Source organism: Kogia breviceps, chromosome 7 (genome assembly GCF_026419965.1).
Source record: "Kogia breviceps isolate mKogBre1 chromosome 7, mKogBre1 haplotype 1, whole genome shotgun sequence".
NCBI lineage: Eukaryota > Metazoa > Chordata > Mammalia > Artiodactyla > Physeteridae > Kogia > Kogia breviceps.
Genome location: NC_081316.1, coordinates 12717344 through 12730917, shown reverse-complemented (window position 1 = coordinate 12730917; position 13574 = coordinate 12717344). Strand labels below are relative to the sequence as shown.

The 13574-nt window shown below is 53.0% G+C and overlaps 1 protein-coding gene across 8 annotated transcripts in view; it reads left to right on the top strand.

Moving 5' to 3' along the window:
* The window catches only part of VWCE (von Willebrand factor C and EGF domains), a 30437-nt gene extending 18732 nt beyond the window's left edge, over nt 1-11705 (top strand). For 3 of the 8 annotated variants that reach the window (XM_067037352.1, XM_067037355.1, XM_059070443.2), the window contains 8 exons: nt 237-354; nt 1128-1213; nt 2560-2656; nt 4255-4337; nt 5391-5481; nt 5564-5646; nt 6007-6097; nt 10671-11705. In XM_067037352.1, coding sequence (XP_066893453.1) covers nt 237-354; nt 1128-1213; nt 2560-2656; nt 4255-4337; nt 5391-5481; nt 5564-5646; nt 6007-6097; nt 10671-11305 — 1284 coding nt within the window. In that variant the 3' untranslated portion in view covers nt 11306-11705. Of the gene's footprint in view, nt 1-236; nt 355-1127; nt 1214-2559; nt 2657-4254; nt 4338-5390; nt 5482-5563; nt 5647-5833; nt 5870-6006; nt 6098-10670 lie in introns of all 8 variants that reach the window. The other 5 variants (XM_067037356.1, XM_067037350.1, XM_067037353.1 and 2 more) reach the window with 3 other exon arrangements.
* Nucleotides 11706-13574: the final 1869 nt, after the last annotated feature.

The following is a 13574-nucleotide window of genomic DNA, read 5'->3' as shown; positions in this document are numbered from 1 at the left end:
GCCACCAGCCGGGCAGAGGGTTTGGACTTGGCGGGCTGCCAAGGGTTTGAAGTGGTGGAGCGATGTGATCGGACTGGTGCCCGAGAAGGTTCTCTGGCGGCTGCAGGTGAGAGTGGATTGTTGTCAGAGCAGAAAAGTGTTGCTCCCTGGAGATCTGTCACGTTTAGGGGCGCCACGGCAGCCTGCCGGCCTCCCCTTTGGCCCTCACTGGAGTGTGCCCCCCGGCTCTCTTCCAGAACGGGGAGGTGGAATGTTCCTTCACGCCATGTCCTGAACTGGATTGCCCCCGCGAGGAGTGGTGGCTGGGCCCTGGGCAGTGCTGCTTCACCTGCAGGGAACCCGCACCCATGACAGGTGAGGGCTGCTTAGCCCCGCATCCCAGGCTCTGCACCCAACACCAGGCCTGGGTGCCCGAGCCGGGGGAGGCTGAGCTTCACCCGCTGAGACTCGTGTGTGTGTGTGTGTGTGTGTGTGTGTGTGTGTGTGTGTGTGTGTGAGAGAGAGTGTATTTGTGTGCTTTAAGTTTGTATATGAGTGACATCTGTGTGTGAGCTTGTGTACACGTGTCTGCGTGTTTGTGTGCGAGTGGTATCTGTGTGCGTGTTTTTTTTTTTGGTACGCGGGCCTCTCACTGCTGTGGCCTCTCCCGTTGCGGAGCACAGGCTCCGGACGCGCAGGCTCAGCGGCCATGGCTCACGGGCCCAGCCGCTCCGCGGCACGTGGGATCTTCCCGGACCGGGGCACGAACCCGCGTCCCCTGCATCGGCAGGCGGACTCTCAACCACTGCGCCACCAGGGAAGCCCCTGTGTGCGTGTTTTTGAGTGCGTGTGTCCGTGTTTCTGTTGTGTGTCTGATGTGTCTCTGTGTGTGTGGATGGGTGTGTTTGTGGGTGCGTGCCCGTGCATACCAGGCTCACGTCAGGCAGAGAGATTCACTAACTGCGGGAGCCAGGCGGCGGCGGCGGCAGGCGGCTCTGGGCCCAGTGGGTGGCCGCGTGGACTCCGTGTGAGTGCGCGGAGGCGGCTGTCTGTCCTTGCTGGGCGGCGCTGTAGGTCCCGCGGGCATTCAGGACCCTCCTCGGCCCTTCTGCCCACTCGTCCTTTCTCCCCCGCTGTCCCCTGGCCAGGCTGCTCTCTGGACGACAACGGAGTTGAGTTTCCGGTTGGACAGATCTGGTCTCCCGGTGACCCCTGTGAGTTATGCGTCTGCCAGGTGAATGGCAACCTGCGCGCCTTCAGCTGCTTTCCCCGCCCTTCCCCGTCCCGTCCCGGGCCGGGCATCCCTGCCCCTGCAGGAGCGGGGCCACCTCAGGCCTCTCCCAGTCTCGCTTCCATGCTATCAAATCCCGTTTTTACAGAAGGGGCTGGGATCCAGGTTACTCCGTGCTCGGTATAGATGTTCAGGATGACAGAGCTTGGCAGTCTGTCTGTCGTAAGAGTGCCGTGTGACCCGCTGTGCACGTGCGGGGAGCTGCTGGCCTAAGGAGCTGGAAATAGGATTCCCAGGAGCAGGTTTTCGCCGGGCACGGATAACAGGGGGAGCTGGGCAGCCCGAGGCCTAGTAGTAAAGGGCTTGTCTGTGAAATTGCGAGGCTTCCTCCATTAATGTGAGTCACATGACCTCACCTCATCAGAAGTGGGTGAGGGTGCGTGAGTTTTGACAGTCTGATTGACAGACATGCAAACACAGCTATTTACCAAGAAACGCGATCGTTTTAGCTCATGTTTAAGTACGGTTGGCTTTCCTTTCTACTTTAAAAGAGAGTTTTTAGTCGCTTGGAGCCTAGAGCTTTATTTCTCAAAATGAGGTCCCTGCACTGGCTGTGTCGTTGGCATCGCCAGAGGAGGCTTGGTAGAACCGCAAGGCTGCCCGGGGCTCGGACTCAGAATCTGCATTTTAATCCCCCGTTGACTCGCGTGCACTTGAGTGCGTGAGAAGCGCGCCCTTCAAGTCCCTTTGATGTGCCGTTTGCTAAAAAAGCCTTAGACCCTTAGAAAAGTTGGAAGCGTTTCATTGGAATTAGAGTGGGGAGCAAAGTACATCCGCTGCCTTTTTTCTCCTTCAGGACTGATCTAGGGCACTCATATTACAAGAAAATAACACAAAACTTCAGCTTCTTACGAAAAAAAAAAAGAAACTGTATATGGCGCTTTCATCTTCTGAAAGACATTTCCGGTGGAATAGCTTTCTATAAAAATAGGATTTTATTGGACTCCATAGATTTGGGGTGAGCCAGGGTTTCAGGGAAACTCTGAGAAGAGTTTGGATGAAGTTGTGGTGCAGCCTTGGCTGCTGCGGGGAAGGGACGGGAAGCCAAGGAGACCAAAACCCCAGCTCTGGGATATGGGAAGGCTTTTCTCTGGAAGGCTCACACCCCCTTTCCCAAGTAGCCGATCCTCTTTGGGGGACCCCTGCCACCTCCCAGCTGCATCATGGCACCTCTTAGGGCAGGCTCCGGCCAGTTTGCAGCACCGCCCTTTCTTTTGGGGGCCCGTGGGTTGGGGAGGTGGGGACTGGTGTGGCAGGTGGGGTCTTGGTGAAGTTCTTCCTCCCTTCAGGCAGATGGCTCAGTGAGCTGCAAGAGGACGGACTGTGTGGACTCCTGCCCTCACCCGATTCGGATCCCTGGGCAGTGCTGCCCTGACTGTTCTGCAGGTAAGGCCCTGCCTGGGGGGCCGGGGACGGCAGAGCACCCCTGGCCCCCACATCTGGGCTCACCCCGTATCAGGCTTCTCTGTGCAAAGCACCACACATGCTGCATCTCTGCTCATCCTTGCAACAACCCCATGGGGCAACCCCATTTTAGAGATGAGGAAACTGAGGCTCAGGGACGGAAAGCAGTTTGCTCAAGGGAGGCCCTGTCTGGGTGCTGGAAGCAGATGTGAAGATATGCAGAGCTTGCAGCCTAGGTGGGGTGATAAAGGAACATACCTGAGAGACAATTAGAGAACAGGGAGAAGAAATTAAAGTGGTCCTTTATGTTTTAATAGTAATTTTCACCTTTTCCATGATTTCAAAAGTGATATTTTATTATAGAACATTTAGAAAATACAGAAAGCAAAGAAAAAAATTTAAAGGACCCATTATCACTGTTAATAACTTCATGGTTTTATCTTCCTCGTCTCTTTTTGTGATATAACATCAATATCTATATAGACCTCTATCTCTATAACATATCTGTAACATACATCGATATCTATATATTATATCTATCATGTCATAGATACATAGCATATCATAGATGTATGTTATATCTTTTTTCTTCTTTTTTGGCTGAGCCACACACACGGCTTGGGGGATCTTAGCTCCCTGACTAGGCAGTGAGTGTGGAGTCCTAACCACTGGACTGCCAGGGAATTCCCTATATATTTTTTCTTATAAAATGTTTCTCTAACTGTCCCATCACCTGCTTTTTTTTTCTTTTTTTTTAATAAATTTATTTTTTATTTTCAGCTGTGTTGGGTCCTTGTTGCTGTGCGGGGTTTTCTTCTAGTTGCGGCGAGCGGGGGCCACTCTTCATTGTAGTGCACGGGCTTCTCATTGCGGTGGCTTCTCTTGTTGTAGAACATGGGCTCTAGGTGTGTGGGCTTCAGTAGTTGTGGCATGTGGGCTCAGTGGTTGTGGCTCGCAGGTTCTAGAGCTCAGGCTCAGTAGTTGTGGCGCACGGGCCTAGTTGCTCCGCGGCATGTGGGATCTTCCCGGACCAGGGCTCGAACCCGTACCCCTTGCATTGGCAGGCGGATTCTTAACTGCTGCGCCACCAGGGAAGCCCACCATCACCTGCTTTTATACGTACCCGTATGTGATAAATATCATCAAGGCGGCAGCACTCAGATGGGGCCTCTGTGGGCTTTGGGAAGCAGAGAGGGGAGCTGTAGGGGACCCTCCTGGAAGGCGGGGTTTGGGATTCGACTGAGTAGAGAGGAGCAGAGAGGATGGCCGTAGTGCCTGGCACCCAGGTTGAGTCTCCGGGTCCGTCATCCTGATCCTGCCAAGTGAGGGGGTAGGAGGAACGGCTCCCTTCCCTGGGGGAGAACCTCGAAGTGAAGACACTATGATCCCTTTGCTGAATCCAGCGAGAAAAAAGTCAGCACCCAATCCAGACATATGTTCTGTCCCTTCCCCAACCCCCTGGGCAAGTGTCTAGAGAGGCCGTTGGCCTGACCTTTGCTGCCTAGAAACACCTTGGACTTCCTTCCTGGCAAAGGCCAGCCATCCCTTGGCTGGCCCTCACCACATGCTCTCTCTGACAGGCTGCACCTACACAGGCAGAATCTTCTACAATAACCAGACCTTCCCGTCCGTGCTGGACCCGTGTCTGAGCTGCATCTGCCTGGTACGACCACCCAGACCCGACCCCTGTCTGCGGAAACTCCCCAGAAATAGCCACCAGCTCCTGAACCCTGGAGGCAAAATCCAGAGACCTCCAAGAGAATGGTCACTTCTGGATCATGGTGAAAGCCGGCTCCCTTCAGCCCTGCCCGGGGTGATTCTTTACCCAGGGCCAGAGAAATACGTTTAACCCTGCCTGGCAAAAGTCCTCTGCTTCTGGGTGACCAGGGAGGGTCTTGGGGGCCTTACGGTCTAAAATACGGCCCAGGGCTTCTCCCCGAGAGTGGAGGTGAGGAACACAAACCCAGGACTCTGTACGGAGTCTTTAATATACTCACATTCTTGAGCCCCTGCCACGTGTCATTCCCTGATCTCAGCACGACCTGTTAATTCACGGGGAGTCCTATGAGGTGGATACCTCCATCCCCAGCCGCGAGGTGAGACAGCCGGCCACAGAGACCCTGCAAGTAGTCAAGTGAAGTGCCAAGAAGCAACTCTAGTACCCCGAGTCTGCTTCGGAAAGCACACTTCCATCCCTAAGCCACATCGCCTCAGTCTAAATGACAGGAATATCATTTAGTATTTGGACGATGGAAAAAATAAGTCCTTATTGCTTGTCATGCTAGAAATGTTTCATGCCGATGGGGCTTCTTTGCTGGCGGTGGGTGAAAAGGGACGGGTCTAGCAGAAAGATCGAGAAACTCGGGGTGAACATCTCTGGCCTCTGAGGGGCCCTGTTCTTTCACAGCCATGTGCTTTGGGGAGCTTTGGCTTCTGGGTCCTTCCCCCTAAGTTTTTGGTGCTCAGCTTCCCTGAGAGATTCATGGATTTGTTTGACAGGCAGCTGTTGACAGACGAGCTCTGAGGACGAGGCTGGGCCTGGGGGGCTTGCGTTCTAGAGGGAGGACGGACTAGTGCGGTCTGTTCCCTCACCGTGGGCCTCCCACCTGACCCGGACGGCTCCAATGGGCCCTTAATGGCTATGTGATGCGTCCTTCATGGGTGACGCATCAGCCCCCCAGAACAAAGGGCCTTCAGCGTTTTCTGTGTCCCGCAGCTGGGCTCGGTGGCCTGTTCGCCCGTGGACTGCCCCATCACCTGCTCCTACCCTTTCCACCCTGACGGGGAGTGCTGTCCAGTGTGCCGAGGTAAGCGGGACCAGCCACCCCTCGTGCAAGGCCCCCGAGTGGGCCTTGGCTCTCACGGCCCCTGTCTCCTCTGCCCCTGCAGACTGCAACTACGAGGGGAGGAAGGTGGGGAACGGCCAGGTGTTCACCTTGGACGATGAGCCCTGTACCCGGTGCATATGCCAGGTGAGCTGGGCCTGGGGACCCTGGACCTGCTGGGCCAGGGACTGCTTCTGGCCTTTTGTCCCTTTGTGAAACGTGGAGCCCTTTAGCCAGTGTACGCCCGTCCTCTGCCCGCCATTCTTCAACTTTAATTACCTGCGGGGATACCTTCGGATTTGATGGTGTCCTCTACCTTTGTTCTTTCCTTAAGGTGTGCCCGCTGTGTTTGGCCTCACCTGTCGTCCAGGTGAGGGTCGGGCCCTGCAGCTTCTGCCCCAGATCTTTCCGTGGGTCCAGCTGCTGGTGTAATAGGTCCTTGAGGGCGCTGCTGTGGAGGGGTGAGATGCTCCAGGCTCCCTCACGTGTCCCCTTCTGCTTCCCCAGATGGGAGAGGTGAGCTGCGAGAAGATGCCCTGCCAGCAGCCCTGCTTGGACCCCTCCACGTCCGCCAGGGACTGCTGCTCTTCCTGTCCAGGTAAGTGCCCTCTGCGTCCTGGAGCCTCACCACTGTCCTCTTCCACTTTGCTCTTCCGCCCAGAAACACAGAGCTTGCACAGGGCTGGATGTGAGAAACCCAGGCTCAGAGAGGGAACGTGGCCTGCTCAAGGTCACACAGCCAGCACGTGGTGCGCCGACCCTCGTCAGTGCTATGTGTGCCGTGCCGTCTGACGAGTCTGTGTACTGTTCCTTTTTCTTCTTCGTTTCCTCCTTTCTGAATCTCTTCCTCTGCTTTCTTCCTTTTTTAAAAATTAGAATTTAGGAACTGAATCAACTCTGCAGAAGAATAATTGCTAATACGTGTTGGGTATCCATTATGTGTCAGAGAACATCATGTATTGAATGTTATTTCTTTTTTTTAAATTGTGGTGTAATTGACATGTAACATTATATTGGTTTCAGGTGTACAACATAAAGATTCAATATTTGTATATATTGCAAAATGATCACCACAGTAAGTCTAGTTAACATCTGTCACCTCACATCGTTACAAAATATTTTTTTCTTGTGATGAGAACTTCTGTGATCTAATCTCTTAGCAACGTTCAAGTATTATTAACAATAGTCACCATTGCTGTACATTATATCCCAATGACTTATTTATTTTGTAACTGAAAATTTGTGCCTTTTGACTCCCTTCAGCCATTTTGCCCACCCCTCTCCCCCAACCTCTGGCAACCACCAATCTGTTCTCAATATCTGTGTGCTCAGTTTTTTTTTTTTTAAAATGATTCCAGGGCTTCCCTGGTGGCGCAGTGGTTGAGAGTCCGCCTGCTGATGCAGGGGACGCTGGTTCGTGCCCCGGTCTGGGAGGATCCCACGTGCCGCGGAGCGGCTGGGCCAGTGAGCCATGGCCGCTGATCTTGTGCGTTTGGAGCCTGTGCTCTGCAACAGGAGAGGCCACAGCAGTGAGAGGCCCACGTATCACACACACACACAAAAAATGATTCCACATATAAGTGAGATCATATGGTATTTATCTTTCTCTGATTTATTCATTTAGCATAATACCCTCTAGGTCCATCCACGTTATCGCAAATGGTAAGATTTCATTCTTTTTTGTGGTTGAATAATATTCCATTGTGTGTATATATATATATATATATATATATATATATACACCACATATTTATCCATATTTATCTGTCGATCGACACGTAGGTTGTTCCCATGTCATGGCTATTGTAAATAATGCTGCAATGAACCTTGGGGTGCATATATCTTTTTGAATTAGTGTTTTCACTTTTTTGGGGATATATACCCCGTAGTGGAATTACTGGATCATATGGTAGTTCTGTTTTTTTGAGAAACCTCCATACTGTTTTCCACAGTGGCTGCACCAGTTTACATTCCCACCAACAGTGCACGAGGGTTCCCTTTTCTCTACTAACTTACCAACAGTTGCTGTGTCTTGTCCTTGTGATGATAGCCATTCTGACAGCTGTGAGGTGGTATCTCACTGTGGTTTTGATTGGCATTTCGATGATGATTAGTGATGTTGAGCATCTTTTCATGTCCCTGTTGGCCATCTGTTTTCATATGTCTTATTTCATTTTCACAGCAACTCTTTGTGATAGATACTATTAGCATCCCCATTTTCCAGGTGAGGAAACTGAGGCACAGAGAGGTGAAGTGAGGTGCTCAAGGTCTCACAGCTGGTTGGCAGTAGAACTAGGATTTGAGCCCAGAGTCAATGCTTTTAGCTACTCTGCTACACTGACTCCTGAAAATGATTCACATCTGTTTGTCTTTCTCCATCATGAGTGTTTGCCCAAGTGGATCTTTTTGCAGAGGTATAAACAGGACATGGACAACTTACTGTAACACACAGTTTCAAAATATTGATGTAGCCCACAGCTGGCCATTTAAAAAAGCTCCCAAATATTATGGTTTGCTTACCCCTTCCCTTTTTGGTTGACATTTAGGTGGTCTCTTTCTTCTTCTTCTTCTTCTTCTTTTTTTTTTTTTTTCCTATCCATAATGGACCCACTGTGAAAAATCTTTGGTCAGACAACTTTTGTTTTCAAATTTTGTGAGTTGCATTCAGACCCTGTGGTGAATAGGTGCAGTAACTAGGTCACAGGGTGTTGGGAGTGGTTTGGTGACTCCTAGGGCATGACAGCACCAGTTACCAGATGGGGTCCTAGAGAGAGGGGAAACTTACAGAGACGTAGCTGGTGCCCCATATGCCCACCAACTCTACACTGTGTGTTTTGAATTCAATTTTTCCAGTTTAGCGTGTCCATAAAATACCTTACTGGTGGCTATTGTACATTTTTTTTTTTTTTTTTTTTTTTTTTTTTGCGGTATGCGGGCCTCTCACTGTTGTGGCCTCTCCCGTTGCGGAGCACAGGCTCCGGACGCACAGGCTCAGCGGCCATGGCTCACGGGCTTAGTTGCTCCGCGGCATGTGGGATCTTCCCGGACCGGGGCACGAACCCGTGTCTCCTGCATCGGCAGGCGGATTCTCAACCACTGCGCCACCAGGGAAGCCCTATTGTACATTTTTTAAACTTCCAGGGAGACAGTGAATTTTTCCACGGATTTGTGGCCTGAATTTCCTCTTGTATAAAATACCTCTTTAACTCCTTTGACCTTTTGAAGAGGACATCCTGTATTTAGGGCAGCTCTTCAGTTCTGTGCATGGAGAGCTGCTGTCAGGCCTGCTGGGGCTGGAAACATCCTGCTCCCATACAGTCATTATGTTGGGAACTGTTGAGTGATTATTATAGATTCGACCTTAACCAGCACAAAACCCTCTGCAAGCTGATGGATATCATTCCCCTGCTTTCTCGAGACTAATCGTTAGCCGAGGTGCCGGACAGTGTATGGAGCATTTTACCTGTATTGTCTCATTGAAATGCCCCAGAAATATTTATGCATGGGTCCTCTTATTGTCTCCATTTTGCAGATGGGGAAATGGAGGCTCAGAAAAGTTAAGTTTCTGTCTTTTTTTTTGTGTGTGTGTGGTATGCAGGCCTCTCACTGCCGTGGCCTCTCCCGTCGCGGAGCACAGGCTCCAGACGCCCAGGCTCAGTGGCCACGGCTCACGGGCCCAGCCGCTCCGCGGCACGTGGGATCTTCCCGGACCGGGGCACGAACCCGTGTCCCCTGCATTGGCAGGCGGACTCTCAACCACTGCGCCACCAGGGAAGCCCAAGTTTCTGTCTTTTTAAAAAAGAATTTATTTATTTAAAAATTTCTTTTGGCCGTGCCGCACAGCTTATGGGATCTTAGTTCCCCGACCAGGGATGGAACCCAGGCCCCATGCAGTGGAAGTGCCAAGTCCGAACCACTGGGTCGCCAGGGAATTCCCAAGTTTCTGTCTTTAAGGCCACATTCTAGGTGGTAGTGTCGTCGGACTCAGGGCCAGGTCTCTCTGATTCCTCACCCCATGCTCGTCCCCATTCTGCTCTCCTGCCTCCTGACGGGGAAACTGAGGCCCAAAGAGGTGAGATGCAGAGCCCGCCTCGTCCTGGGGCACCTGCCTCAGCTGCGTTCACCATGTGCGAAATCGTTTTAAGAAGGAATGCTTTTTATTGAAATATGAGGTGAATTGTTTCCTTTTGATAATTTAAAAAAAAAAAAAAAAGAACAGCTTTCTTGAGATATAATTCACACACCCTGTAAGTCACACGCTCAAAGTACACAATTCAGTGGTTTTTGGTAAAGTGGTTTCTGTGATTATCCTTTTGCTGGTTTATACATATATTTCAATTGAGGTATATTTGACGTACAATATTATATAACTTCCAGGTGTACAGCAGGGTGATTCACAATTTTTTTAAAAGTTATAGGTTATCTTTTGATGATTTTTAAAATGTAATCGTTCCAGTTTGTAATGTGTTTACCAGCCTCTGTCTCCTCCCTGATCGTACCTTTCTCCAATATTCTTCCTTCCTTCCCTTGTTCTTCCGCCATGGATTAAGCTCTTATGATGCGCCGGCCTCCAGGCTGAGACTTAAAAACAAATTTTTTCGGTAGACTTTTTTTTTTTTTTTTAAGCATTTTTAGGTTCACAGCAAAATCGAGCAGAAGGTACGGACAGCTCCCCGAATCTCCCTGCCCCCGCCCCACGCACAGCGCCCCCTGCTGTCAACATCCCCCACCAGATGGTACATTTGCTACAATCAATGAACCTACTCTGACACATGATTGTCCCCCAAAGTCCAGACTTTACATTTGGGTTTAGGCTGAGACCTCTCAGGCTCCGTTTCATTCAGTCCTCACTGCGTGGCCTATGTGGTCATCACTGTTATTATGATGCCCATTTTACAGATGGGGAAATAGAGGCCCAGGGGAGTTATGTGCCTCACACAAGGTCACACAGCCAGTGCCTTGGTGCACTGTCTCTCTCTCTGCTCATGGTTCCTTTTGGGTCTTCCCCTCCTGGAGGCAGGAGCCGGCGGGATCCCCCAACCCCAACCGCCGGTGCACAGGGACCCTCAAGGGACAGAGCTGGGGCACTGTCCTCGGTGCACCTCATCCCAGACCTGCCTCAGTCATAGGGGAGAACCACTGTGCATCTTCTTGCCCCGTGCCCTCTCTAGATTCCCTGGAAGAAAGCCGGGGTCTCTCCCCTCGTGGAGACGTTGAGCTCAGCAAAGTGGCCCGGACCCCCCGTGGAGACCCTGATATCCTGCTCAACTGCAGCTCCTGCCCGGGGCCCCCAGCGGTGTCGCCTCAGAGGCCAGCGCTCCAGCTCCTCCAGCTCCTCCTGAGAACGAACCTGTCTAACGTACAGACTATACCCGTGAGGCCCTCAGGAGCCCACGCCTTACCCTCACCCTCTTTGGGGCCAGGCGGCATGTTCCCAGGGGAGCCCGGGGCATCCCAGCCCCCTTGGCCCTCACCAGGGCCTTCAATCCCTCCAGGAGCCTCCTCTCTACCTCCGGCCTCTCCCGGGGCTCCCGGGCCACCTCCTGTTACTCCAGAGCCCTCGTCCTCAGCCTCCGGGGCCCACACAGCATCCAGACAGCCTTCTCTGCCTGCCCCCATCCGGCGTGGAGCCTCAGCCCTTTCCACGATGGGCCCCAGCCCCTCGGAGGCCCCCGCCACTATCCTCAGGCCTCGCAGACTCTCTCCAGCCACCTCCAGACTCTCTGCAGCCCTGGCAGCCGCAGCCAGCCCTGGCCCCCAGGAGCCTACCATGGGGCCCTCACAGGAGGAGGAGTCCACAGTGTAATAAGCAGGCCTCCGTTTCAGGGCCGCGCCCGGGAGACGCCAGACAGAGAAGACTCTGCCAGAGGCCCTGGGAGCTTGCAGGGCGGCTCTGGGGGCCAGTGAGGCTGCCGACTCCCTCAGGACCCCTGGCGGGGATGGAAAACCCTCAGGGCCCGATGTAGCCTTGCTCCCAAGAAGCATCTGGGACGTGTTGTGAGACTCCAGCAACACGTTCTCCACCGTCAGCATCCTCCCCGGACTGCGCGGCCCGCCTGTCCTCTGAGAAAGGTTGGGGCGGTTGAGTCCCTCCTCTGGAGGAGGGGAGGGTCCGAGGGGCCTGGGATTCCACTGGGATTGTGGCACCAGCTGTCATGTGTCCTCACCCGAGGTTTCCTGATTAAAATCTGTCTCGGTCTCCCCCAGGCTGCCCTGCTCATTCACTTCTCGCCTTTGGAAAGGTGGGAAAACGTCACTGCGAGCCCACAGGTGATGAGCTAGTGCCCACCTCAACCCCCAGCTTGGGAGAGAAGCCTGCACAGACCTGGGGCTAGATTGGGAGGGGTCTTAGGTAAGTACCCGGTGGCCTTTGATGCTAGGAGACTTCTAAAGCGAGGGGGCGGAAAAGACGGATGGAGAGGCCTTTGCAGGTTGGGTTCCCTGGGAGGGGATAGTAGGCAGGTGGAGTCTTAGGGCCTGTGCTCAGCTTTGACGTCTGTGGGCCGAGGACAGCAAGCAGGAGGCAGGGGTGGGGCCCCGCAATGGCACGGTCTCAGCCAGCGCCCTGTGGAGCTCTGAGGCTGGGCTGGCCTTTAGAGTCAGCCCGAGTTGGGGAGAGGGGACAGGGCTTTGTCCCCGCATGTTGGCCAGTAATTCTATCTGTGGGGAGCGGGCCCAGGAAAGGGGTGTCAGCCAAGGCAGTTCCCTGGGAGGGCTGGTGGCTCAGAGCTGTCAGTCGGCAACCTTCCCTGCGGCTGGGGTAATAAATGCGTCTATCCTGAAGGGGGCATCTGGACGGTGCAGCCCGGTTTCCATGACAGCTGGGAAGAGGACAGTGTTAGCATTGATGGGGGAAAGCGAGATGGGGGTGGAAGACCGAGAACTACGCTGTCACCACGTCACCAACTTGCTGTCCCTGAAACCCAAGGGGCCTGCAGAGCCACCTGCACCTACACTGGCCCAGGCCATCCTCCCCTTGCCTCGCCGCTCACCGCGTATCCCAGCGGGGAGCGTCCCCACTGGGCACTGGCTGCAAAGGCCATCGGGGGTCATCCACCCCAGGTGTTAGTGTAGGGAGGGGTCCTAATCCAAGCAGGGTGGCACGAATAATGAATTTGGAATTAGGAGCATGAAAACCAAAGACTTCAGGGATGCAAAGGACTTAGAGACCATCTTACATAGAGACCAGTTAAGACACAAAGGGTGTGGTTGAGTGAGGTCTGGGGGGCCTTGAAACCCACGTCTGAGCCCTACTTGCTGTGACTAGCCGTGAGACCTTAGGTCTCGGTTCCCTCATGTGTATAACGGGGTCACAACGGTCCTTCCTCGTGGAGTTGAGATGATAGCACATAGTACAGACTCCATAAGTCTCGGGGCTTTGCGCTTGTGACCTTGTGCAGCCCCCGCTGCTTTATAACGCCACCTGGGATCCAACTTCAGGATGAAAGTGTAGGACGCTGACTGGCTCGGCTCCTCGAACAAGCCAGCTCTCGACACGGTAGAGGCTCAGAGTCAGTGCCGATTTTCTCACCGCTATCCCTCTGTTCAATAAAGGATGCAATTCAAGTTTTAATAGTAGTGTCCCCGCTCCATAGAACTCAGGTAAATGGTGTTCATTTTGCACGTTAAAAAAGAAAAAAAAAAAAAAAAAGGCTGGGGCGGGAGAGTTCCCTGGTGGCTTAGTGATTAGGACTCCGCACTTTCACTGCCAGAGCCTGGGTTCAGTCCCTGGTTGGGGAACTGAGATCCCACAAGCAACGCGGCGCGGCCATAAAAAAAAAAAAAGAGGCTGAGGGGTGGGGAGGTGGGAGGATAGCTGTAGACACTTCCCTCAAGTCGGTCCAAGTATAAAAACATGATTATCTGAGACACTCCCATCCCCCGCTTACAGCTGAGACCACAGAAAAGCCCAGAGAGGTCAGGAGAGTGTCCGAAGTTTGCACAGATTAGGAAGGCTGATGTGGGAGGAGGGCTCTGGGCTTCGGACTCCCAGTCTGGGCTTTTCCCCTTCAAGTGGCATTTGGTTGGCTTGTTCCGTTGCAGTGGCAGAGAGACACTTGATGGCTGCAGTTTAT